Genomic DNA, 26,652 nt, shown 5'->3' with positions numbered 1-26,652 from the left:
AATTAAATACTATCCTGGGATGTAAATTCTCACAACAGTAGCCTGCACTACTCGCATGTAAAACCTATGAGGATTGTGTGTATATGCTAGCTACAGTCAACACACACACTGTCTCAAACTGTCTCACACTGTCCTTAAGCCAAATGCTTGGATTAATGTGCCAGGAACCTTTGGGGGGGGGGGGGGAGGGTCCTATCGTAAGGGTGTGTATAGCCATTATCTATCCATTCCTTGTCGATATTTACACTACATTTCATCTAGAATCATGGATAGAATACCAAATCATCTTGAATATACATGTATGCTTTGATACAAGGAGAATTAAATTTCTTTTTTGATACCAAACATGCCCATTGTACAGGAGCTTTAATAACTGACTTACATGTAAACTGTCGAAGAGAGAGAACTTCTCCGGCGCACTGCAACTCAATCTCGATGATGTACTCCTCTCCCGGCATCAGTCCTGAGAAGCTAGCCTTGAGGGAACTTCTGATGACTTCTGAGAACAGCTCAGTGTTGTTGCTTGCCAGGTTGAGGTTGACAATGTAGTCGGTGATTCCTGCAATCTCGGTCCATGTGATTGAGATGGATGTCGAGGTCACCTCTTCCACGTTAATAGTCCCAGGCTCCCTTGGGTCTGTGGGTGCATGGATGGATCACATGATATAAGTACTGCATGCTCAGGCATTCAATATAACAAAATATATGAACCAACAAATTCAGAATTTCCTGGAAGATGTTATATTGCATTAGGCCGCAGACCGAGGTTGAAATATAATGGCATGAGGGGAACTTTGATCTCGGAGGTAAGTATTCATATGTGTTTATTGCACATAGAAATGGTGTCGAACCCTCTCCTTAATTTACCTGCCTTGAGGTCAGATGCGCGCAGCTAAGCAATTGCAAACAACAGGTACGCACAGAGATAAGAGGTGCACTTTTGAAAGATAATAGCTTCCTAATTTTTTGGCCCATTCCATCTAAAATTTCACCTGTCTACTTTCAGATTGTTCTGCTTTCCTCAAGGGGAGTTTGACAAACTTGGGTGTTTACTGGAGGACAGGAGTTTTCAATCACCCAAAGTGGACTACACTTTATTGACAGACAGATCTTAGATAATAAGGTCTTTTTCATTGTGTCAACAAGAACGCTGTTCTATAGTCGGAGCTTATGTTCACTCAGGTAGTCCACGTACGTCCCTTGCTCATTTCTCTTTGAAATCCTTTCAATTTCAGTAAGGGCCTGTTCGTCGCCCTTGTGAACATGATATGATGATCGACGTCATGTGTGTGGTGTACTAGTATTTGGCTTGCATATCTGAATTTCCTGCGCCCTTTCCACTTTGAATGAGCTCAAATTACTTACAGGTAAACTATGACCACTATGGCGCTGACCCCAAAACTGTACAATCTGCAGCTCGATCCCCTCTGCATGTCATCCGCAGAATATGCTTGCACAGTTTGGAGCAGATCAGCCCATGTGAAGAAGCTTGATACCATGACGTAAAGTCCCCGTAGCAAAATTGAAATACCCCCTTGCTCCTTGCTTGGATGGAGGTATTGGGAGGCTGCTAAGAACCACTGAATATTTAATTTTTTTATATGCTTTATACTCTGGGTAAACGCTCTTTTTATATGTTATATAGTGTGTTTCTACATAAATTGCTGAACTCTTTTCTGTCTGTATTTTTTCACTTTCGATGTAAATTGTACGTATTTTGTCTTGTCTATTTTTGTTTTTGTTTGGTAATGTTAAAAAAAATTGAGGTCAACTTAAGAGTGCAATGGAGCTGGTGGTTATATTTTGTACTTCCCCCCCCCCCCCCACCAGTTCCAAGTACAAGTACAGGCGAATAAACATGAGAAAATGAGAAAAAGAGAAAATTAGAAAAAAAGAAAAAAAGAACCACTGATCCCTAGGTCAACAATGTGGTTTTGCCAGTGATCGTTGCTGGAAGGGAGATTGCATATTAACCCCCATAGTAACCACTGACCTAGAGGTCAGTGGTAGTAACCCTAACGTGCCTGCACTGAGTTGGGCAGCCGAGCGCAGACGAAGTGTCCCCCTATAACAATCCGCACATAAATTAGTAAGGCTTCTGGAAAGACATTAGTGATTGCTTAAATGAAAAATGGAGAAGAAAGAAAGTGAAATGCAAGAAGTCTGCAGACTGACTAGGGAGAATCGATATCGGCGGCCGTGCCAAACAAGTAAAATAAAATAAAAAGACTAGGCCACAATAGACTGCGAAGGCGAGGAAGGAATGGAAGAAGAAGTAGAAGAAAAAGAAAGAGCCGCGAACCGGAGAGAGAGAGAGAGGGAGGAGAGAATTAACATTTCTGAGAGAGGGGGAGAGAGAGAGAGAGAGATAGGCGGACACCCGGGGAATGGAAAGACAGACATAAGGGATTGAGAGAGAGGTGGGAGAGACAGAGAGAACAAGGGAAGGGAGAGATAGATGGAGAGGAGAGAGAGGGGAGAGAGACTGAAGGAGGCAGCCTGAAAGAACCAGAGTCGAAGAGAGAGAAAGAGAGAGAGAGACGGAAAGGAGTGCGAACGCTACGATGTTTGGAAAACAAGTTGATCAGCTGTGTTAGGCCTCCTCTGCAGCAAGTAAAGAAGGGGGTGATTTAATACCCGACTTCATGGCCATTTACTTGGGTTTGCGAGCTACGAGGGTCAGACGTAATGATACACTCAATAACACATATCGAAAGCTAACAGGCTGCCTGAAACCAACAAAAGTTGAGGAGATATATCACCTCGCTGGCATCGGATCTCCTAACCAAGGACGCTCTAACAACTGCCTAAAGGAACGTATGAAACAGGCGACAGATGACAGACACATGTTATACGGCTACCTGCCACCCAACAGACACCATATGTACCTCAACACAGCTTCCTCGATTCTGTCCCACCACCTGAGCAGATTCCTCCACCACCAGCCAAGCCCATACTCATCAAAGGACTAAACCTGAAGTGGCCAGAGATTGGAAATGCCTAAATCTAATGCGGACAAGAATGTGGCGGTGTAAGGCTAACATGGCAAGATGGAGCTATGCCCATGCAAAAGATACTCTCTGAAACTTTGGAGAGACTCAGACGAAGGACCACATCTTGAAGTGCGGCGGAACAAGTCGCACAGATGAAGACCTGGCCCTTGTAAATGAGACAGCCATCTTAGCCATTGGGCGATGGAAGAATTTAATTTAAATGAATTTAATTCAATTAAGAAACTGTACATTAATCTTGATCTAAGGAGACACGAACGAACGAACGACGTACAGGTACAGAGACTAGATACCGACATTGCTATAGAGAACGGCATTCAACATTGAGGTGATCGTCAACACCGAGCTGAACACACATTCTCTACAGGGTAGACATCATGGCGCATGTGCAGGTCGTCAGAACGACGCAATGTTGCAATTTACTATGTAGATGTGACAATCGAAGAATCCTTAATGTATGCTGTCACCACTCTCTTCAGAATCATTCTCTGTGAATCACCTTATACTTCTCGACAAGCTCTATACCATGACAAAGGACTCCCATCTGACTAAGCTTATCCAAATGTTCCTGGAAAATGTTGAGCTCAACGGGAAGCGCAGCAGAGGGAGGAAACAAAAGAATGGTATACCTCAGGGCAGCGTACTTGCTCCTGTCCTATTTAATGTTTATACCAACGACCAGCCAGTGTACCCAGGGACAAGAAGCTTCATCTATGCTGATGACCTTGGCATAGCAGCTCAGTATTCCCACATAGACAAGATAGAAGCCACTCTTTCATCAGCCCTAGACAACCTGATAGTCTACTACAAAAACAACCATCTGAAGGCTAACCCTGCCAAGACCCAGGTTAGCTTGTTCCATCTCCGCAACCACAATGCCAGGAGGAAGCTGTCCCTGAAATGGAACGATGTTTAATTGAAACACTGCGAAACAACCTCCTACGGAAACTGGCAAACTCATCTTGGGGTGCCAATTCCTCTACGCTGAGGTTAACTGCTCTTGTGTTGTGTTACTCTGCAGCAAAATATGCCTGCCCTGTATGGGGGGAGATAATCCCATACAAAGAAAGTTGATGCAGCACTCAACGACAGCTGCAGATGCATCACTGGCTGCCTCAAGCCCACAAATGTGGACAGCTTGCACACCCTGGCCGGCATTGCTCCATCCGATGTCCGCAGAACAGTTGCAAGTAGGACTGAACGCAGTAGACAAGTTGAGGGCACCCGCCATCCCCTTTACTCCCATCAACCGGCCCCTACCCGCCTGGAGTCAAGGAAGAGCTTCCTTCATACAGTCCAGCCACTGTCACAACCTCCTCATTCAACCAGAGTGATCTTGTGGGAAGAGAAACGTTGTGAAAACCACCACCATGAAAAGCTACCAATCCCAACCAAGGAACAGCTGCCACCTGGCCATATATCTGACTGGAAGACGTGGAAGTCCCTCAATAGGCTTCACACAGGGGTGGGGCGATGTAAATACAACATGCATAAATGGGGATACACTGCTGTCACAGACACCGACTGCGAGTGTGGAACATCCGTGCAAATTATGTCCCACCTATTAAGATGTCCACTCCTAATTGACCAATGCTGCCTGGAGGACCTAGTGGCAGCAAATGAGAAGGCTCTTCAGTGCGCACAAGCCTGGCAGAGCAATTGAGGTCAGATGATGGACACGAAAGAAGAATACAAAGTGTATATATCCTTTTCTTTAACATGATATTATTTAGTTTTGTTGCTTGATAAATCTTTATAGATATTTATCACAATTATGAAATTTTAGATGTTTACCATTTCGTTTAAAAAAAAACTTTCATTCAGTTCTGAGTTTTGAGTTTTTGATCGACCGGGTGGGTAGTTCATGCACAACATTACTTATTATAGGCTCTGTATAAGCTTGGCCTTTTAGAACTCTTGTGAGTAATGTGCGGCGGGATTCCATATCTTAAACTGCTCGCGAACAGAGCAACAAGACCAAGCTCTGTAATTATTAGGATCTCTGTCCAGTAGTGCCGTGTTTGTGCCATCGAACGGGATCGACCAAATCAATTGATTCATAATACATATATATATAATATCTTTTCCGTAACATGAGAGTAATTTTAATAGTTTCATACTTTTAATTAAAAGTAATATTAATTGTTATTGTATAATTGTTTTAAATGGGGGCACGCTACAAGAGTCCTATCTCGCACCCCGGGGCAGCGTGTCTGACACGGCCGGTTGTAGCAACTACTCCGAAGATCAAGATTTAATCTTGATCTAAGGAGACACGAACAAACGAACCACTCTCTTCAAAAGATTCATTTGTAAAGGAAAGGTCAACTGTAAGAAAAGGCCATCATGTTAAATTCTGGAACTGAAAGACGATAGAAAGTTAGATACATTAACTGTACATTAATAAATAAGACCCATCACACCAACAAAACACCATAACGTCACAGATATGATTTTAAAGACCATTCTTAAACAGAAGAGATTCTTAGCTTTACAATGACATAAAACTCATCAGAATTGAAGGGGGAAAAGAGAATAATAGTAATGCAGAAATTTACAATGCCCAACAAATCCGTCCAGATGGTGGTCATGGCCCTTTTAAGAATCAGATTAAATGTAATAACAAAAATACGCTGAAAGTGCTTAAATAGAACAGAACAAAAGATACTAAGGGGAAAACACTTGTCATTCTGTAGAGGTGTCGTGGTCGAGTGGATATGTCACCGGACTGTGGATCACAATTCCCGCCGCAGCACTAGTGTCCTTTAGCAAAACATTAATCTACATTTGCCACACTTGTTCCAGGTGAGTTACATGGGTACCTTGCAGGAATTAATTCCTTGAAATGCTAGAGCGCCGTAATGGCAGCCATGCTAAAGCCTAGGTAATAATTTCCAAAGCTCTTTGGGAGCGCATAGAGAAGTTAAAATGTGATATGCACTATACAAAAACCTAAAATACTATAATTATTATTAGATGTGTTTTTCTTTGAAAGTGATCTACAGTTTTAAAATCTTTTAATGATTTTGGGAGTCTGTTCCCCAACAGGGAGCTGCAGAGATAATCACTCCCCTGTTATCGTTAAGATTTGGCGTGTGAAGGTTGATAAGAGAAGAGATGTATTGTGGTTAGGCTTAAAGCTAACAGTGTAGTTACTCACTTGGACTGATCTTGACGGGGTTGCTTCTGGTCTGGGCCATTCCTGCACCAGCGAGCGTGGTGATGTTCACCTCAACACTTGGTCCGTCCATCAAACCCATGATCGTTCTCTCCAACTGCAAAGAGTTCCTGTCGAACACATTGATAGGACTGTACGAACCACTGCCGTCGTCGTACATGATCTCGTAACCGAAGAGCTGGCTTTCAGGACGAGACCACTGCAGGGTGACAGAGTCTTCGGTGACCAAATTAAAGATGGCGCACACCGGCTCCAGAGGTACTGTAAAAGATAATATAATAATAATAAAAACAATAATAAAAACAATCTATTGATGATGATGATCTACAGCACTTGTATGGGGCCATTTATCTGTTTCAAACATTCAAAGGCGCCCGCTCTTCCAATAGTCATGGACTACACATTTGCTTGAATTAAAAAAAAATGTTTTTGAGGCCTGACTTCAAATCTTTCTAGCTTGTTGATGTCGCAAAGAATAGAAGGGAGGGAGTTTCAGAGGCCTATACTAACGATACAAATACAAATGAAAATAATAATAACAACAACTACCATTCTTGTGTCACATTATGATATTACATCTATATGTGCTTCCAAAGGACTTTGATAACATTACCCTGGCTTAATAGCTCCAGCACCCGCGGTGCTCATTGTATTCAAGGATTAAATCCTACCAGGTATCTACTCTCTACACCTTGGACAAGTGTGGCAAATGTGGATTAATATCTTGCCAAAGGATGATATAGTGCAGCGGCAGGGATTTGAACCTTGGACCCGGTGGTTCACAGTCTGGCCGGAGATTTATCCACTAGACCACAAGACCTCTCTAGACATAGAAGGTAATTGGAGCACCGAGAATGTCAAGTCTGACGACATGAGCTGTATACAAGAACCGACTATTATTGGTAGTAGGAGTGATAAATGTCACTTTCCTCTTGCAGATAAACATGTACATGTACATGTACAGAGTTTCAAAGGTACACATGTAAATGTATATTGCTTTAAATAGAATAGTAAAGTATAAGGAATCCTCCTGCAAATGTCATTCATGTGAAAATACCCTGCCAAACACAATTATATGTGTGTGTCTGGCGTAATTGACAGACGTGGAACAACGCCCCATATGCGCATCAATCTGGTATATTAAAGGGTTATACACCTCTTCTTGCATGTACAGAGTTTCAAAGGTACACATGCAAATGTATATTGCTTTAAATAGAATAGCAAAATATAAGGAATCCTCCTGCAAATGTCATTCATGTGATAATACCCTGCCAAACACATTTATATGTGTGTGTGTGGCGTAATTGGCAGATGTGGAACAACGCCCCGTGCGCATCGATCTGGTATCAAAGGGTTTAGGGCTGTGTACAGTTTTGGTAATCCCTCAAAAACCTTCCGTCAAATTTCTTTGATTTTAGACGAGTACATAGCAAGATACTAGCAATACTGTGAATTTTTCCTCCTCGAGTGAAATAGATATATAGAAAAAAAGAAAAAAAATTATATCCTGCATACTAAGAATCTTGCAATCTGATTGGTCTAAACGAGGTCACATGATAAAAGATAGATAAGTACTATCTACCTGCGATAGGACTTTTGTTGGGGAACTTTTTGCTGCTGCCCCACTTGCCATTGAATACGCGTAGCAAAGTAGGTTACGCGAAATGTCAATGTCAATGTCAAATGAACGCGCATCAACTTTGTTACATTGTATGTATGTTGCACTTTGTAATTTCTAGCTGAAGCTAAACTGTCTGCAGAATCAGTTCTTTTAATTATGTAAAATTCACTTTAAATGGACCTTATTGCGGATGTGGGATATAAAACAAATATTAACCTCCTTTACTCGAGTAATGGATACAAACTATCATCGCCTCAGTGATTTCGGGGCTACCATCATACCTCGCCTTGCGGCTCGGGATGATAGTAGCCCCCCCGAGATCACCTCGGTGATGATAGTTTGTACCATTACCCTCGTAGTCGATTAATATTTGCTTACCATCATGGGGTGTAAATTCTCACAACAGTAGCCTGCACTATACTCGCATGTACAGCCTATGAGGACTGAGTGTATATGCTACAGTCAACACACACACTGTCTCTTTAAGCCAAATGCTTGGATTAATGTGCCAAGAACCTTAGGGGGAAAAGAGTCCTATCGTAAGGGTGTGTATAGCCATTATCTATCCATTCCTTGTAGATATTTACACTTCAATTCACCTGAAATCATGGATAGAATACCAAATCATCTTGTATATGCTTTGATACAAGGAGAATTAAATTTCTTTTTTGAAACCAAACATGCCCATTGTACATGAGCTTTAATAACTGACTTACATGTAAACTGTCGAAGAGAGAGAACTTCTCCGGCGCACTGCAACTCAATCTTGATGATGTACTCCTCTCCCGGCATCAGTCCTGAGAAGCTGGCCTTGAGGGAACTTCTGATGACTTCTGAGAACAGCTCAGTGTTGTTGCTTGCCAGGTTGAGGTTGACAATGTAGTCGGTAATTCCTGCAATCTCAGTCCACGTGACTGAGATGGATGTCGAGGTCACCTCTTCCACGTCAATAGTCCCAGGTTCCCTTGGGTCTGTGGGTGCATGGATGGATCACATGATATAAGTACTGCATGCTCCGGCATCCAATATAACAAAGTATATGAACCAACAAATTCAGAATTTCCCCGGGTTTGTTATATTTCATAAGGCTGCAGACCGAGGATGAAATATAATGGCATGAGGGCAAATTCGCAGTTGGAGGTATTAGTATTCATGTATGTTATATGCAATTTTGGTTATATACCTAATATGTTGAGGGTATTTCCGAACTCATTCCTTGCTCCTCTGGTGTCGAACCCTCTCTCAATACCTGCCTTCAGCTAATAAATTGCAAACAATATGCACGCACTGAGAAATGAGGTGCACAGTCCTAGCTATTATTAAACAAAAATCATAACTTCATCATTTTTTGTCCCATTCCATTTAAAATTTCACCAGTCCACTTTCTCATTTTTTTTCTGCTTTCCTGTAGAGTAGTTTGCTATCAAGGTAGGATTTCCTTTTAAAGAGAGTAGTCGTGTTTCCTTAAGAGGAGTTCGATGCACTTAGGTGTAATTTACTGGAGGACACATGTTTTTAATCACCCAAAGTGTACTTCACTTTATTGACAGACAGATCTTAGATAATAAGGTCTTCTCAATTGTGTATACGAGAACGCCGTTCTAGTCCAGAGCTTATGTTCACTCAGGTAGTCCACACCCCTTGTTCATTTCTCTCTGAATTCCAGATCACACAACCAAAGATAGTATTAAAAAAAAAAGGGGATTTTATTTTTTGGTGTTTCTTAACTTGGCATTACATGAGAGGAATGTATACTCTTCAATACAGAAAATACCCCAAAAATTAACAAATTACATCTTAATAGTATTCAAACCTAAATTCAGGTCATCAGTCAGACACAGATTCTGAAAACAGAGAACAGGCAAATACTTAAAAAACGGCAAAGGAGAGCCTTCATCGTGCAATGTGAGGCAGTGTGTACAAAAGGCAATGGGGAAGTCTGGTAAATTAAGTCACCCAGCCTGTTGTTAATAGAATATTTTTTTAAAGAAAAATAGTGTGGCTCAATTAACTTCAAAATCCTTGAATGGTTAGTTGGACAGTAGATAACGAGGTTTGGAGTTTGAGTCCCACTCCGATAATAGTGTAATAGTGGGAAAGCAAGATCTACATAAACATTTGCCACTCTCCAACCAGGTGAAGTATAAAATGGGTACCTGGAAGGATTACCCGAACTAATGTGCCACTTTTTCTCTCTCACTGATATGCTGTGGAGATGTCAAATTAAACCTGGGGCCTGAAACAGTAAAAACATATAGTTCTGACAGTCGCCATGTATACCATACCCCCAGGCAGCATTACTATAGTTCAGAACAACTTACTGCCATCGGTTTATCATCGAATGTAAAGGTAACTCTTTCACTTCCTGTATGGGACAATTAATATAAAGCTACTCGGCATTCAAAGACACGAACCTCATACCCATCGTGGATGTCGAGCTGGTAAGCGTAAACAAAAACATTATCGCAATACCATCCCCACGATCATCAACCAGGTTGAGAGAAGACCCCCCCCCCCCCCTTATTCCAACACCGGGAGTCAAACGCCAAAAACCTTACCAAAATTCAAACAGTTCCAACCAGGAAACATAATATTCCACAACTCCCCACCGTGTTTCTATGCAACCCCCGCTCAGCAAACAATAAGTTTGATGAACTATGTACTGTAATCCTAATAAGTGATGCTGATATTTGTGGAATTGTCGAGACGTGGTATAAGCATGACCTACCGGCTCAACTGGTTTCCATACCGGGATATGCGCTAGTAACTAAATCAAGAGTCAATCGCATTGCTGGTGGCGTAGCCCTGTATGCAAAACATGATATTTACCCGTCCCAACCCAGCAATGTCTCCGTTCCCGATGACCTCGAAGTTACATGGATACAGGTTTGACCGACTCCTCTTCCACGATCTATCTTGTGCTTATTCTGTGCCGTGATATACTATCCGCAGCCCGATAATGCAGTCGCAGAACGGTTGACGGACCACATTCAATCAACCTTGGACCTTCTCACTACACCCCTCTTCTCACCCCTCTTCTGTATGACCAGCGGTACAAACAAATCGTGCACCAACCAACAAGGGGCACACGCACACTAGACAAAATAATTTCTAACATTAGTCAGTTTTATGACAAAGTTAAAATTTTGTCACCGATTGGACAATCTGACTATGCGACATTCCTCTAGCAGCTGAAACATTACAGTGCAACGCCAAATTTGACAAGAACACGCATAAACCGTCCGATGCCTACCAGTGCAATCTGTTCTTTCGGTACATGGGCGAGCTTACATGATTGGAGAGAAGTTACTGAACCACGTGACGTCAACGCGCAGTGTCACGCCTTCTATAAGACCCTCTATGCTGCCATCAACGTCCACTTCCCAACTCGTAAAATGACACTACATCAAACAGATAAACCATGGATAACTGGTGAAATAAAATACCTGATTCACAAACGGCAGCGTGTATATGACCAACATAATTATAATGCTGATTGGAAACGTCTACGTAATAAAATAAATCAAATGATGGAAAAAGCATCATTGGAATACTACCCAACGCGTGTACAGCGACTGAAGAAGAGCAACCCTGCTGCCTGGTACCGCGAAATTCGCGAGATGACAGGCGGGAAACGGGACCAGCCGCCCATTGCCGTACCTTGGTTAGATACAGAGGCAGCAAGGAGATTACTAACGCAATTAATGAGCACTACATTTCAATTTCATGAGACTTGGACCCACTAAACGCCTCCTGCCTACATGCTTTTCTGCCATCGCCCAAACCAAGTCCAACATGCTACCCTTGGGAGGTACAGAAGGCCCTCGCCAAAGTTAAGCGAAATACCGCGAGTGGCCCGGATCGCATTCCCTCTCGTATCATACTACGTGAATTCTCGTATGAACTCGCTACTCCCCTCACTCACGTGATCAATTCGTCTTTTCAACAAAATATAGTTCCTGATGAATGGAAAAGAGCAATTGTAGTGCCCATCCCCAAATCGAATCCCCCATCTGTTGGGAAGCTCCGTCCTGTATCACTCACAGATCATTTTGCCAAAATAACAGAAGGTTTCGTCGCAAAATGGGTAATTAACGACATAGAACCCAATTTGGATCAGTTGCAGTTTGGAAACCGAAAAAACATGTCAACGTCACACTGTATTATCAATATTCTACACAAAGTGTTTGTTAATTCAGACAAACCAAAATCCTCATCAACGATAGTTGTGACGGACTTTTTGAAAGCCTTCGACCGACTCGACCAAACTATCGCCATAAGAAAACTTATATCAGCTTAGGAGTTCGCCCCTGCATTGTGCCATGGATCATGATTTTCTTGCAATCCCGTCAACGTACCCGTTACAGATCAGTTCTATCTGATTGGTCGATGTTGCAGGCTGGAGTACCACAGGGAACTCGCTTAGGGCCCATTGTCTTTCTAGCCATGATTAATGACGCCCCCGGCCCCCCCCCCCCCCACTCAGAGGTCGGAATGACCGCATGCGTGTTGCCAAAATGTCCGGTAAAGGGGTACTTTTCGTGCGACAAAGTCCGGCCCGAGATTTGTAAAAAAAAGGGGTGTATTTGACTTTTCACCCGGAGATTTCTTTAAAAAGGGGGTGTTTTTCTTTTTTTCTCTCATCTCTTTGGAATCCTGAGAAATTATTCCGAATTTAGGGGGGTACATTGAGCATTTTTCCTGATTTAGGGGGGTCTCCAAGGCAGGAAAAGCCCGCAAAAAGCCCGCGAAAGGGGGGTTCGGAAATGTTGGCAGTCCTCAGATAGGGGGTGCTTTCAAAAAGAGGGTACGAGCATATGCGTACCCTAAATAACACTGAGTGGGGGGCCGGGATGACGCCGCACCACCGACCGGAATGAACGCCTACAAATACGTCGACGACATGACGCTCGTCGAATGTCGTACTCGAGATGAACCGTCCAGTATATGCAGAGTGCCGTCACTGATTTCGCCTCCTGGTCAGACGCCAACCACATGAAACTGAACGCCACAAAGTGTTTCGCAATGGAAGTCAACTTCACACGAAATCCTACTGTCCTACCCGCAATTCGCGTTGATGGCCTAGAACTACAATCCGTCAATACTATAAAGCTTCTCGGCATTCTGATCCAAAGTGACTTGAAATGGGAATAAAATGTTAAAGATTTCATTAAAAGAGCAAACGGAAAACTTCACATGCTACGTATCTTAAAAAGGCACTGCCTTCCAGTTCGCGATTTGTTAACCATATATGATGGATATGTTCGGCCTATTCTGGAATATGGAACACCGGTTTGGAATAGCGGCATCACCAAGAAACAATGCGAAAGCTTAGAAAAAATCCAAAAGCGAGCCCTCCGCATCATCGTCGGTGCTCGGTATACATCTTATTAGAACGTTCTTACCTGCTTTAATATGGAAACACTTGAGCAAAGGAGACATTCGCTGTGCACATCTTTCATTGGAAAAAGTATTTCCAGGAACCAATTAAAGAACATCCTACCCCAGATTACTCAGAAAAGAGTCCTTAGACATACTAAGAAATTACCTGAACTACGTTGCCGAACAAACAGAGTGAAAAACAGCCCCATACCATCACTTATACGCATCTACAATTCTAGCTAACAAGAATTTTTTTTACTTTTATTTATTTTGTAGAATACTACCAATATTATACTTGTGATGTAATCCCATAAGTGCAATACTTGAAGGCAAACTATGGTTTCAAATACTGATACACACAATGTATGAAATCAAGTTTTTAGGCAGATATTTTTTAATATTTATACACATATACCAATTTTATGTTTATACTGGGGTCTAATCTTTGTATCTGTATATTATAGAATCACTACATTTGCTGTACCGAAGTTAAAAATCTGTGTTAACCATTTATTTCTAATTGTTTAAATGACTGAAATTATCTTCCATGGCCAATGTCACAGTTGTCTCCTCTTCCTATACCACTTCTACTTTCCCACCTCCTTTCTTCATCTCACCCTTATCCTTCCTTCTCAATCCTCTTTTCCCTCTTTCTCCTCCTGCTTTTGCTTCTTCTAATTGTTCTCCTTTTTTATAGTCTGGTTGAAACATTATAACCTTTTCTTTAGAGTAGCTATTACCTAGAGTAAATTTTAATTCCTACAATTTTTCATATAAGTATTTATTCTCTACATAAACTTCGCCTCTATCATTAGTAGTTTGTTAATGTGTAATGCCTGATTTTTTATATCGATACATTATGATAGTGTTACTATTTGCACTACCCGCTGTATATCATCTTACTATCCCCACTTGAATCTTCTTCTCCCTCTTCATCCTCTTCTTAATCTTACCATCCTCTTTCTATGCTTTCTTTAATCTACACCACCATCATGTTCTTCTTCACTTTTCTTTATCTCCTTTTTATACTGTCGTAATACGGATAAGGCAGCAATAAAGAAACTTGAGAGCAGCTTATTGATGGTAGGTTGGGTGATGAGCCCATTTATTTGTTGATCATCATCATCGCATAAAGAAAACCCTGCAAATCAATCAGATGTGCCAAACATAAATACAAGACAAGTATAGATTCTTATCAACATATATCTGATACATAGTATACAACAATGTGGGCGAGATAAACAGACAGTAAATTATCACGCTGTTGGTTTAGGCCTACATTACATAAACTGTGGCATTAATGTATTCTACATCAATGATAATATAATAATTAAGACAATATCATTGTCTTTAATTAACACATATTATATGAAAGTACATATTCAAAATGCATTAATAAACAACATTATACCAATTAAACAATGTGTGTATTAAATCATATCCTACCCAAGGTCTCTGAAGCAACAAGCCGGAGCAGCTCCCGGCTCCCAAAATACAACGCAGTCCCAGCTAGACCACACTACAGCTTCCAGCAAACCTCGCTAGCATGTCGTCTATAACAAATCATTAAAACATCCTTATAGTATACTAATAACATATTATATAAAGTAACTCACCAATTAAATTATCATACAAATATTCCATGGGCGCCGCCATCTTTATCACAATATTAACACCATTCGCCCTCAACGGCGAAATCATTACAATCAATTATTCACGCACTAAATACAGGTAGGCGTTAACCACTAACCATTTAAATGACAATTTATCTAAACATCATATAGAATAAATGTAATAACATTTATTTAAACGATCAATGTAATTTGATTAACTGGATACCATATCCCTATGAAGACATACTATTCTGACTAACGGAAGTTGTCAAGTACAAAATCAAATACATTCTCCTTCCAAAATAATCCTTATTTTCCTCTCCTGAAGGACATAAAAACATTTCATAGACATGTATCAAAGCTTACAATCTTTACTATCAAACTGACATTTAAAGAAAACAACTTACTTCTTTCAAAGGTGTAAAAACGTAACAAGGGCGTTGCACACTATATACGGCCCGACACACGCACAACCTCCTTCGCCCATGACAAGATGCAATGTGTCCCTACGTATCTGCTATGTCAGGCAGATTCCCGCGCCCACATATAAAGACCTATCACAATTCTATAAACAAAATATCCTTCCTCTTTTTGCTATTCTTATACAAACACCTTTTGAATGAAGTAAAATTAAGTTATTACACATTATATGCAATCTTATTCCTTTTTTACATAGACTCACAATATATCAATTCTTCCTCAAGATAACAAAACAAACTTATAAATCGAGGAACTACATTTCATTCACCGTATTTTTAACGGCAGTTTTATGCAAATTATACAAAGTCATTTGCATAAGAAAAACACGTATAAATCCAATTTCCTACATTTTTCCCCGCTTGGGAATCTTTTGCCCACAAAAGAATAAAATGAATTACAGGTCTCTCAAATTCATCTCTGTTTACAAACATACTTGTATATGATATACATTATTATAAATTGTTTTACATATGTTATACACATACCAGTTTTGTTTATATATACATGTAGTTTACATTCCAAAACACTCTTAATACAATTTGTTGCACTCAGATGACCTGGAAATAATCTGTAATCCAACATTAATACCTGTATGCAAACATCTGATAAAACGATATTCTTTTTCATGCATTTACACATACAAATTTAAATGCCAATAGAATAAGCATACATATGCAAAGTATCATCAAAACAGTAATTTTCTTCTCTTCTTCTCACATATATATATCCGAAAGTTGACATTCGTTGTTTCAATACTCGAAGCTAAACTCCATATTCATCAACTCCACAAAATACATAAGGTATTGAATTTGAACACAAACATTTCAGCAAATAGGAAATAGGAAATAGGAAAGGGTAGAATATATATAAACAGGTCCAAGCTCTTCCCCGCTTGTTTCAGGATACACACTTCCAACTCACAACATTGGCTACCTTATTGACGATCTGGGTAGTTGATGAGGATTACTGTGCGTTCCCTTTGATGATCTACTTGATCGCCTTGGATTAGGTATTTCCTGATTGACAGTTACTTGTGAATCTTCTATTTCAGTTTGACCATCGTATATCCATTGAAAGTCATTCTGATCATCCTCATCACTACTGTCATCATCTTCATCACTACTCGAGTCACTTTCTTCGACATCGTTCTCATGATAGTTGTCAATATCGTCTCTGCCATCATCTGGTAGTACTTCATCTAGTTCATTTACTTCTGCTCGAGGATCCAAAATCAACCTTCTACGATTCACCCATTTAGGTACTCCTCCCATGGTAGGTCGTATCTTGAACAGATCATTCGCATCATTCTTCTCGACAATAACGTAAGGTATCTCATAGAATTTGTCTTCTAGCTTGTGTCTCTCAGTGAAAGCATTTCTCTTCAGGAGCACTCTATCACCAACTTCCAATGCAGGATTAGTGACGTGATCATCTTGCGCTCTTGCTGCCTTATCAGCTGCTTCACTCAGTCTATCTGAAACAATCTGGTAGGCCCTGTCGATCAAGTCTGCTTGTGTCTGGATATAGTCTTGTTCCCATTCATTGGACACATGGTTCAAAAGTTGATCAATGGGTAGGGTCGGCTTCCTAGCAAACATCAAAAAGTAAGGTGAGACCCTGGTTACCTTGTGAGGGGTGGTATTGTAGATGTAAACAATATGCTGCAAAAGTTCTGGCCATCGACGTCGTTCCCCTGGTTCTAGAGATCGAATCAGCCCACACAACGTCTTGTTAAAACGCTCGCACTGACCATTACCAGCAGGGTGGTACGCTGTAGTACGTGATTTCTTCATACCGTACAACTTGCAAAGTTCCAGAATAATCGCATTCTCGAAAGACCTTCCTTGGTCGGAATGGATTCTTCCTGGAATTCCATAATGTGTAAACCAGGAATCACGCAAAGTCTTGGCCACTGTCAACGCTGTCTGATCCCTGCAGGGCACTGCTTGGCAATACTTGCTAAATACATCCGTGATTACTAACACATCCTCGTAACCACCTCTGCCCTTATCCAGCTTCAGAAAGTCAACAGCTACTATCTCCTGGGGCCGAAATGTAAGTAGATGCCTTTGGGGAGGGCAGATAGCTGGCGTAGGTACCTTTGACATAGTACATCTATAACACTTCTTGATGTAAAGTCTTACTTCCCCACTCATTCCTGGCCAGTAGCATCTGTCTCTCAGCAGGTTCACTGTTCTGTCCACTCCTTGGTGGCCCCATCTGTCATGAGTCAAATTCAGCATGGTTTCTCTCAACACTTGGGGTACTAACAGCTGTCGTACCTTGCCAAGAATGGCATCATCCACCTCCCTATACAAAACCCCTCGATACTCTCGATATCGTGACCACTGTCTCAGCCATCCAGATAAACACGGCATCGAGGTATCGAAGTCCTGACCAGGCATCCATCCCTTCTTCCACAAACGCGAGACCTCTTGCAGAACTTCATCTTTCTCTTGGAGATCCGCAAGCTCAGCATAGCTGTAAGAGGGCAATACATTGACACTGTGCTCTTCACTAACCCTTCTCACCTCAATCTTCTGACATCCTCTCAAAGAAGATTGATCATCCTTGGGTAGCTCCGTAGAACATGTCACCTCACTTAGCACTGATGCGACTTCTGCACTCGACATGTCTTCTGGTCTCCTACTAAGAGCATCAGCGCATCGGTTACTCTTACCCGACCTGTACTTCACCTCTATATCAAAGGGTGCCAGTTGTGCGACCCATCTGGACTCAGTGGCTCCTAACTTCGCCGAGTTTAAATGCGCCAAAGGGTTGTTATCTGTCAACACAGTACAGTGAGCTCCTATGAGATAGGGTGCAAACTTTTCCGTCACAGCCCATTTAAGGGCAAGTAGTTCAAGTTTGAAACTGCTCAAGTCTGCATAGTTCTTCTCTGCCCCTCGCAAACTCCTGCTTGCGTATGCAATAGGATGGGGTCGACCATCATCTCCTTTCTGAAGTAAGCATGCCCCTAAGCCTTTCAGGGAAGCATCCGTCTCCACGATGAAGTCCTTGTCAAACTTGGGGTAGGTAAGCACTGGGGCACTAGTAAGTCGCGACTTCAAACATACAAATGCGTCTTCTTGTTCTTGTCCCCACTCGAAGTCTGTCTTGCTGCTTTTCCCTTTCAGAGCAACCTTATGCAGAGGACCAGCCATGTGAGAGAATCCTTCCATAAAGCGACGATAATAGGATGCTAATCCTAAGAACGAGCTAACTTCCTTGCCATTCTTGGGTCGTGGCCACTCCTGAACTTTATTCACCTTTTCAGGATCTACCCTGACTCCTTCACTTGTTACTACATGTCCAAGGTACTTGACTTCTTGGCGGAAGAATTCACACTTCTTGCCTTTCACCTTGAGTCCGTTCTCTTCAAGTCGTGTTAAGACCAAGTCCAACCTCTCCAAGTGCTGCTCAAGAGTAGAAGAGAACACCAAAATATCATCCAGATACAATATAACTTGGCTAAGATTAAGATCTCCCAGTATATACTCCATCGTTCTTTGAAATGTACCTGGACTATTACATAGTCCTTGGGGCATCCTGGTAAACTCGAAAAGTCCCCAAGGAACCCGGAAAGCCGTCTTGTCCACTGATGCAGGGTCCATCACTACTTGGAAGTAGCCATGTGCTAGATCCATTGTGGAGAAATACTTGGCATCTGTCAGTGCATCCAAAGTTTCCTCTATCCTAGGTAATGGAAACGAATCTCTTACAGTGCGTTCATTAACCTTCCTGTAATCAATGCATAATCTGAGTGATCCATCCTTCTTCTTCACAAGAACAATGGGGCTTGCATACGGACTCTTTGATGGGCGGATTATCCCTTGATCCAACATCTCCTGGAGCATCTTCTTGACATCATTGACCAACGTTGGGGATATGCGCCTGTAAGGGAGCCTAATCGCAGATCCTTCAGTCATCTGTATCACGTGAGGCACAACACTGCATTCCCCTAAATCAAAGCTTCCTGATGAAAACACTGTAGCATGCTTGTCGAGCAACTGTGTCACCAACATCTTAGCTTCGCTGGAAAGTCCGTCCAACTTGACTCCAGTAGGAAGATTCGGAAGACCGTCATCTGTTTCCTTAATGTCAATATCCGACATTACACTTTCAGACACCTTGTCATCTTCTGCTTCTTCTGCAACCACATCACGAACAGAAACCAATATCTTGTCCTCCTCAAGGTCAAGACAAACCTCTTTCCTTCTTTGGACCATTACTGCTTCTGCTACCTGAGTGTGAGATGGTAAATGAATAATGTTCTCCGATCTGTTAGCCAGCAGCACTTCCACTAATTTCCCATCAGGTTCTTGGCACCCTTCTACGGCATTGATTGCGTAGACTGGGCGTGTTGCATCTCTCACCAATATCTCTCCTATTGAATGATCATCTGTCTCTATTTGACACCTTACCCTTCTTATGCTAAAGGGTTGGAGAACTTCAACACGCCCAGTCTGTACAGGGATAGGTGAGCCGGAGGCCGCTGTTCTCTCATTCACTTTCTGCTTCGCAGACTTCAGAACATCAATTAACCCTGACGGACCGATAGTGTCAAAGATATTACACCCTATCAGGACAGGATACTCCGGTGTAGTAGCCGTAGCATTGTGGCATGCCCTGTCCGCTGCAATCATAAAACTTCCAAAGAGGGAATGTCCTTCCAGGTGTATTGGGACTTCGATGTAGCCCTCAATTGGGATATCTATCCCACCAATTCCCACAATATCTAGAAATAGTCCAGACATTGAGTGCAGCTCCCCCAGATGTACCTTCAGCTGTTCATGGTATACCGAAGCGGGTATTATGGACGTTTCCGCTCCCGAGTCTTATACACATCCTATGTCCAAGCCCCCGATGGTCACCACCGACTTTGGACTTCGTGATACAAGTCTCTTTATCAATGGATCTACTGACCCCTCCTTCTGACCTTGGATCAAACTGATGTTTGCTTGAGAGTTCTCTCGGGTGTTCTCTGTACTCTTGTTTAAGGGACAGTCCTTCTTAAGATGCCCAGGCATCTTGCAAGAAAAGCACCTTCTGCTAGATGAACAATCATTCCTGTGATGGCCCTTCTCACCACAGTTGTAGCAAATGAGCTTTCTTCCTTGCCATTCCTTCTGTCCACCACTGTATTCCTTCTGTCCACCACTGTTCCTTTGTAAATTCTTTACAGCCTCTACTAATTCACTCACTTGTCTCGTTAAAGAAGATAGGTCGACCTTCAGTTCTCTGACTTCATTTCTCTCTGTAGTTGAGGGGGTTGCCACCAGTGCTTCCTGGACTTTCACTTTTGTTGAAGGCTCCTGATCCCTGAAAAGATCCAACACTTCCTCACGCATTTCCAGGAATTTTTTCCTTTAGAGGCCATCTCTATTCGTCGCAGTTCTCTCTTTATCCCGGTGTCTCTCACTCCCCGTACAAAGTTTTCCCTTAGAGAACTGTCGCGAAGAAGCTCAAGGGCCCTCCTCTCATCTGTAGAGGAGGCTGCCTTTTCCATGCGTGAATACAGTCTCATCAATACACGGCTATAATCAGCAAGACCTTCACCTTCTCTCTGGGTTCTCGTGTGAAATTCAGCACTCAGTGACTGAACAGATTCTGCAGGTCCAAACAGTGAATTTAGCACATCTACTAGCTGATCAAAGTCCTCTCTTACTGACAGATCCCTACACAGAACCTCTTCCTTCACGACACCGACAAGATGATCGATCAATGCTTGAGCCTTGTCTTTCCCTTCAAGTCTGTACCTCTTGGCATAAACAGCAAAATCATCCAGCCATTCCTTTAATGAAGGTTCCCCTGGGGCTCTTGGTGGACCTTTAAACTTTTGAAGTTTAATCTTTGGTGCAGGAGTTGTCTGTCGTAGAGCTAGTCCTTGCATGACACCTGTCAACGCCTGCAGCATCTCTGCCATACTCGTATCTTCAGCCATCGTTACAAGGGCTACATGAAACTAAATCTGCAAGTACAAGTTAGTAAACAATTGGCAATAATTATGTTTATTGGCAATAATGACTGTGTTTACAACTAAACTTACACCAATACTTGGAACTGCAACAAATTAATATTGCATGCAAAAAAACTTTGACTCGTTAAAGTCCTGTGACACTCCAAGTGTCTTTCTTGACCAAGGGGTTTTCCTCCTTCAGCTGATGAACTCAGTCGTAGCATCTGCGATAATCTGCGATGATCCACAAACATCCGTATCCCATCCTCGTCGCCATTTGTCGTAATACGGATAAGGCAGCAATAAAGAAACTTGAGAGCAGCTTGATGGTAGGTTGGGTGATGAGCCCATTTATTTGTTGATCATCATCATCGCATAAAGAAAACCCTGCAAATCAATCAGATGTGCCAAACATAAATACAAGACAAGTATAGATTCTTATCAACATATATCTGATACATAGTATACAACAATGTGGGCGAGATAAACAGACAGTAAATTATCACGCTGTTGGTTTAGGCCTACATTACATAAACTGTGGCATTAATGTATTCTACATCAATGATAATATAATAATTAAGACAATATCATTGTCTTTAATTAACACATATTATATGAAAGTACATATTCAAAATGCATTAATAAACAACATTATACCAATTAAACAATGTGTGTATTAAATCATATCCTACCCAAGGTCTCTGAAGCAACAAGCCGGAGCAGCTCCCGGCTCCCAAAATACAACGCAGTCCCAGCTAGACCACACTACAGCTTCCAGCAAACCTCGCTAGCATGTCGTCTATAACAAATCATTAAAACATCCTTATAGTATACTAATAACATATTATATAAAGTAACTCACCAATTAAATTATCATACAAATATTCCATGGGCGCCGCCATCTTTATCACAATATTAACACCATTCGCCCTCAACGGCGAAATCATTACAATCAATTATTCACGCACTAAATACAGGTAGGCGTTAACCACTAACCATTTAAATGACAATTTATCTAAACATCATATAGAATAAATGTAATAACATTTATTTAAACGATCAATGTAATTTGATTAACTGGATACCATATCCCTATGAAGACATACTATTCTGACTAACGGAAGTTGTCAAGTACAAAATCAAATACATTCTCCTTCCAAAATAATCCTTATTTTCCTCTCCTGAAGGACATAAAAACATTTCATAGACATGTATCAAAGCTTACAATCTTTACTATCAAACTGACATTTAAAGAAAACAACTTACTTCTTTCAAAGGTGTAAAAACGTAACAAGGGCGTTGCACACTATATACGGCCCGACACACGCACAACCTCCTTCGCCCATGACAAGATGCAATGTGTCCCTACGTATCTGCTATGTCAGGCAGATTCCCGCGCCCACATATAAAGACCTATCACAATTCTATAAACAAAATATCCTTCCTCTTTTTGCTATTCTTATACAAACACCTTTTGAATGAAGTAAAATTAAGTTATTACACATTATATGCAATCTTATTCCTTTTTTACATAGACTCACAATATATCAATTCTTCCTCAAGATAACAAAACAAACTTATAAATCGAGGAACTACATTTCATTCACCGTATTTTTAACGGCAGTTTTATGCAAATTATACAAAGTCATTTGCATAAGAAAAACACGTATAAATCCAATTTCCTACAATACAAAAATGAGTTAGGGAGATCAAATAATAATGATAAGAAATAAGAATTTTAAAGTTAAATATTATTTTTAACAATTTACTCATTCAAGTTCAGTTCATTAATTTGATGTCATTTAATATGAATGTTTTTATATACCGTATTTGCCGGCGTAAAGGCCGCAGTATTTTTTGGAAGAGAAAATATCAAAAAGTTGGGGTGCGGCCTATGCGACGAAAGAGTAAAAAAAAAAAATTAAAAAAAAAAAAAGTACCGGTAAGTCAAAACCAGCACAAATTTGCACATATGGGACTAGATCTACGAACGGTACAATAACTACACATTTCCACACATCTTACCGACAATTTTATCTTGCATTGTTGACATGAAGACGAAAATAAACTTCCAAAAACAACATCTGCCGATAGATCTTGATCTAAGTTCGTGCCGATGCATTGCAAAAGTAAAAGAAGGGCCCGTTTATCGGAGCTGCCGCGAAGTATCCAGCACGCGAAGTCGCTATTTTGAATCCATTTCAATACAGAAGAGAGAGGCGCAATGTATACATCACAAAAAACTACATAAGCTAGCATCAGTGCGTGATGGCCGAGAGGTTTAAGGCGGTGATTTTAGTCAAATCAACGTTTGTACACAAGAGATCAAATCGCAACTTTGACAAAAAGTTTTTTTTTTTTTTTTTTTTTTTAATGTGAAAATCGGGGGTGTCGCCGGCAAATACGGGTATTGCACTTTACATTTGTAAAACATTGCCCAATTCGGCCTTGCAGGCCGCGATGCATTGTTGTTCTTTTAATCTCAATAAAACCATTATCAATTCAATTCAATTAATTTACTCCTTGAATTTTTATAGCGATAAATCTACGGTAATGATAGTACTTAGTAGGTGCCTTGATCGTCCTCTTGGATGGACACCAGCACAATATACAAATGCAGCTATTATTATCATTATCAAAATAACATTTAAATGGCAACCATTTGAAAAAATTGTATCCACAGTATTGTTTCTCAATAAATACAAGTATCAAAAAGAGGTTTACTTTACCAGATTCCCCCTTTGCCTTTTGTACATGATGCCTCGTATTGAGCGATGAGCGCTCTACCTTCCTACACACTATTCACTGTTTTTGAAGAGTTTATCTATTTTTGGTTTTTCAAAGTTGTGTCTGCCTGACCACGCCATTTGTTGGTAGTTTGAACGTGGCGCGGGGTCACAAACTCACCTTTGATGACATTCAGTGTTGAAGGCTCACCAGGCTTTCCTCCGGCTACGGTGAATAATGAGACTAGGAACTCTGTATTTGTGTTGCCCTGTATGGTAATCTCCTTATCATTGGGATGTATACCATGAGTGGCGAATGGTGTATACAGAGTAAATTGATCAAAGTCTGAGGATGGGCCACTCCAAACAATAGTGGCGTTGTTGTCAAAAATTTCCTTCACTTCAAAGAACAAGACTTGTTCTGGTCCTGAAGGTAAAGAATTTGAAATTTACTTTATAGAAATGCAAATGTTTTGTTTTAGAGTCCCACAATTATGCATATGTGCAGACAAGGGTGCTGTGAAGACTTGGGCATGCTAGCTATCACAATGCTGTCACAATGACAATCATAATACACAATATAAAGCACAATTTAAGCTAAAGCCCATTTTCACTTGGAGGAGCTTTTTTAGCTGCTTTCCAAGAAACTGTACTGCATTCCTATGCCAATAAATCAATAGAGTTGGTAGAACAATATGCTGCTATAATAATCACACTGAAGATTACTTTTTCTAGTTTTGGTACAGTAATATTCCAATAAATTTTGTTAACTGGGGGGGGGGGGGGGTCAAATTGACCCCCCCCCCTGTAGTAATTTAGCGACTACTCCAGAACCGCGGCAGATATAAAGTTTTCCTTTCATGACTTTTTTCTTCTGAGTGTTAAGCATCTGACCTGAGTCACGTGACCTTTTGTCTTTGCATGTCGGCCCGAAAATGGCTCATTTTTGTGATTTGTGTACAAAACATATGGAAATAGCATTTTTCCTAAAAAGAGATAAAACATTGGTTATTTGGTCTTGTTTAAAGTTTAGGTGTTTGTTTTGGGGTCAAAATAGTTAAATCATAGTTTGAATTTTTCAAAAGATTGAAATTACCATAATATTTTATACACTTTACTAGACATGCATGCAAATTTGTGCGGCGAACGGCCGTAAAACAGCAGAGATCTTAGGGGGGGGGGGGGGGGGTAGGGGGGGTCAAATTGACCCCCCTCAGTAAAAACCTGGTCTGAAATAGCCCAGTTAAAATAGGGTTAACTCATAGCCTGCCATAAGGCTGCATGCACGCTATCGTTATAGTGCTTTGTACATGCGAGCAAACCATTGCTTCTCTGCCTTGTGCACGATTGCACGCATTGTATTAGCAGTTACCAGTATTGTTCATGCTCATTGGACTGTGCTGTGTGTTTCGCATGGGCTATTCATAGAACTAACGCGTTAAACAGATTATCTCAAAATAAACTTGGCACAGGGGGGATTTGGGGCTTGGCACAATGGGGATTATAGCCCTGTGGCATGATAAGAGTCACTATTGTAAGCCCAATCAATAAAAAGTATTAGGTCTTTTTCCTTTTCTAGGTTCCATATCAAATTAAAGAAGATGGATGTGACTACGCCTCTCAAATATCTCAGTCTCCAAGTACAGCATGTTCATTGAACAATTCTCCTAAGAGCTTTTACATCTGACTTAATGAACTCAAAGTCTTTTCAATTTTAAAAAAAATTGTTATTTAGGTTATTTCAGGTTAAAATAGGTGCAATGGTTCTCAAATTATGGTGGTAACAGAAAGCAGGATGGAAGGACAGACAGACGACTTGAAATCATAATTAATGCCATCTTAATTCCCTGATGCGCTACTCATGTTAAGTTTAAAAAAAATGACTTAACATCAAGAGCCAAGATTTAATTTCACAATTTACTCACGTGTATAAATAGCGGCGGTATTCAAATTATCTAATTCAGTCATCCCCGTCTTCCTGACCAAAAGAGTAGGGGAATACTCGGTACCAGCCTTTAAACCAGTCAGTACATATGAAGTCTGAAGAGTGAAGAATAATCTGTCGTCGAGTTGAATGGCATATGTGTCTGTGTCAGGAATCTCTTCCCAGACAAGCCGAATAGAATCGATTGTCACCTCATCTGAATAAAGTTGGCCCTTTATAAGAGGATCTGTAGGAATATTGATGAGATGATTGAGAACTGATCAATATTCATATAATGTTGAATGGCCTTGGGGGGATACAAAGGCATATCGCATTAGCTGGCAAGCATATTTTACGAGTCTGCAAGATGGTTTTTCTCACATACCGGTGTTTTCTCAGAAATTGCTAGGCAACTACCCATGAACAACCCCCAAAACCCATCTGTGATATGAATTTATATAAAACGGCAGCAGAAATTCCACCACAGAGCAGCGACAAGTCGCGCAGGCGCACTACTTACCAAAAAAAAAAGAAACACTTACAGTTTTTATGGGGTTTTCCTTAAATGTAAATGGCAGTAAAAAAAGGTGATGGTTTTTAACAATATTTCCTGCCTCCCGTCTATTATTTAGAAAATGGGACCTACTGTTACAAAGTCACGTGACCCTTTTGTCTTTGCATGTTAGCCTGAAAAACGCTAATTTTTGTGATCCGTGTACAAAACAAATGGAAATATCATTTTTCCAAAAAAGAGATAA

General features: G+C 41.0%; 1 protein-coding gene across 2 annotated transcripts in view; it reads right to left on the bottom strand.

Moving 5' to 3' along the window:
* Positions 1-26,321, bottom strand: part of LOC105437023 (fibronectin-like) — a 31,941-nt gene extending 5,620 nt beyond the window's left edge. For both annotated transcript variants that reach the window (XR_004064466.1, XM_030987759.1), the window contains exons 1-5: positions 25,896-26,321; positions 24,152-24,397; positions 8,527-8,781; positions 6,172-6,450; positions 383-637 (exon numbers count right to left, since the gene is read on the bottom strand). Coding sequence is in view for 1 of the 2 variants with exons in the window: in XM_030987759.1 (XP_030843619.1) it covers positions 383-637; positions 6,172-6,450; positions 8,527-8,781; positions 24,152-24,397; positions 25,896-25,938 (1,078 nt within the window). In the remaining variant the exon portion in view is untranslated. The remainder of the gene's footprint in view (positions 1-382; positions 638-6,171; positions 6,451-8,526; positions 8,782-24,151; positions 24,398-25,895) is intronic.
* Positions 26,322-26,652: the final 331 nt, after the last annotated feature.

The sequence above is a fragment of the Strongylocentrotus purpuratus genome, unplaced genomic scaffold (assembly GCF_000002235.5).
Source record: "Strongylocentrotus purpuratus isolate Spur 01 unplaced genomic scaffold, Spur_5.0 spur5_scaffold_17, whole genome shotgun sequence".
In the NCBI taxonomy this organism is placed as follows: domain Eukaryota; kingdom Metazoa; phylum Echinodermata; class Echinoidea; order Camarodonta; family Strongylocentrotidae; genus Strongylocentrotus; species Strongylocentrotus purpuratus.
This window is presented reverse-complemented; position numbering and strand designations above follow the sequence as displayed.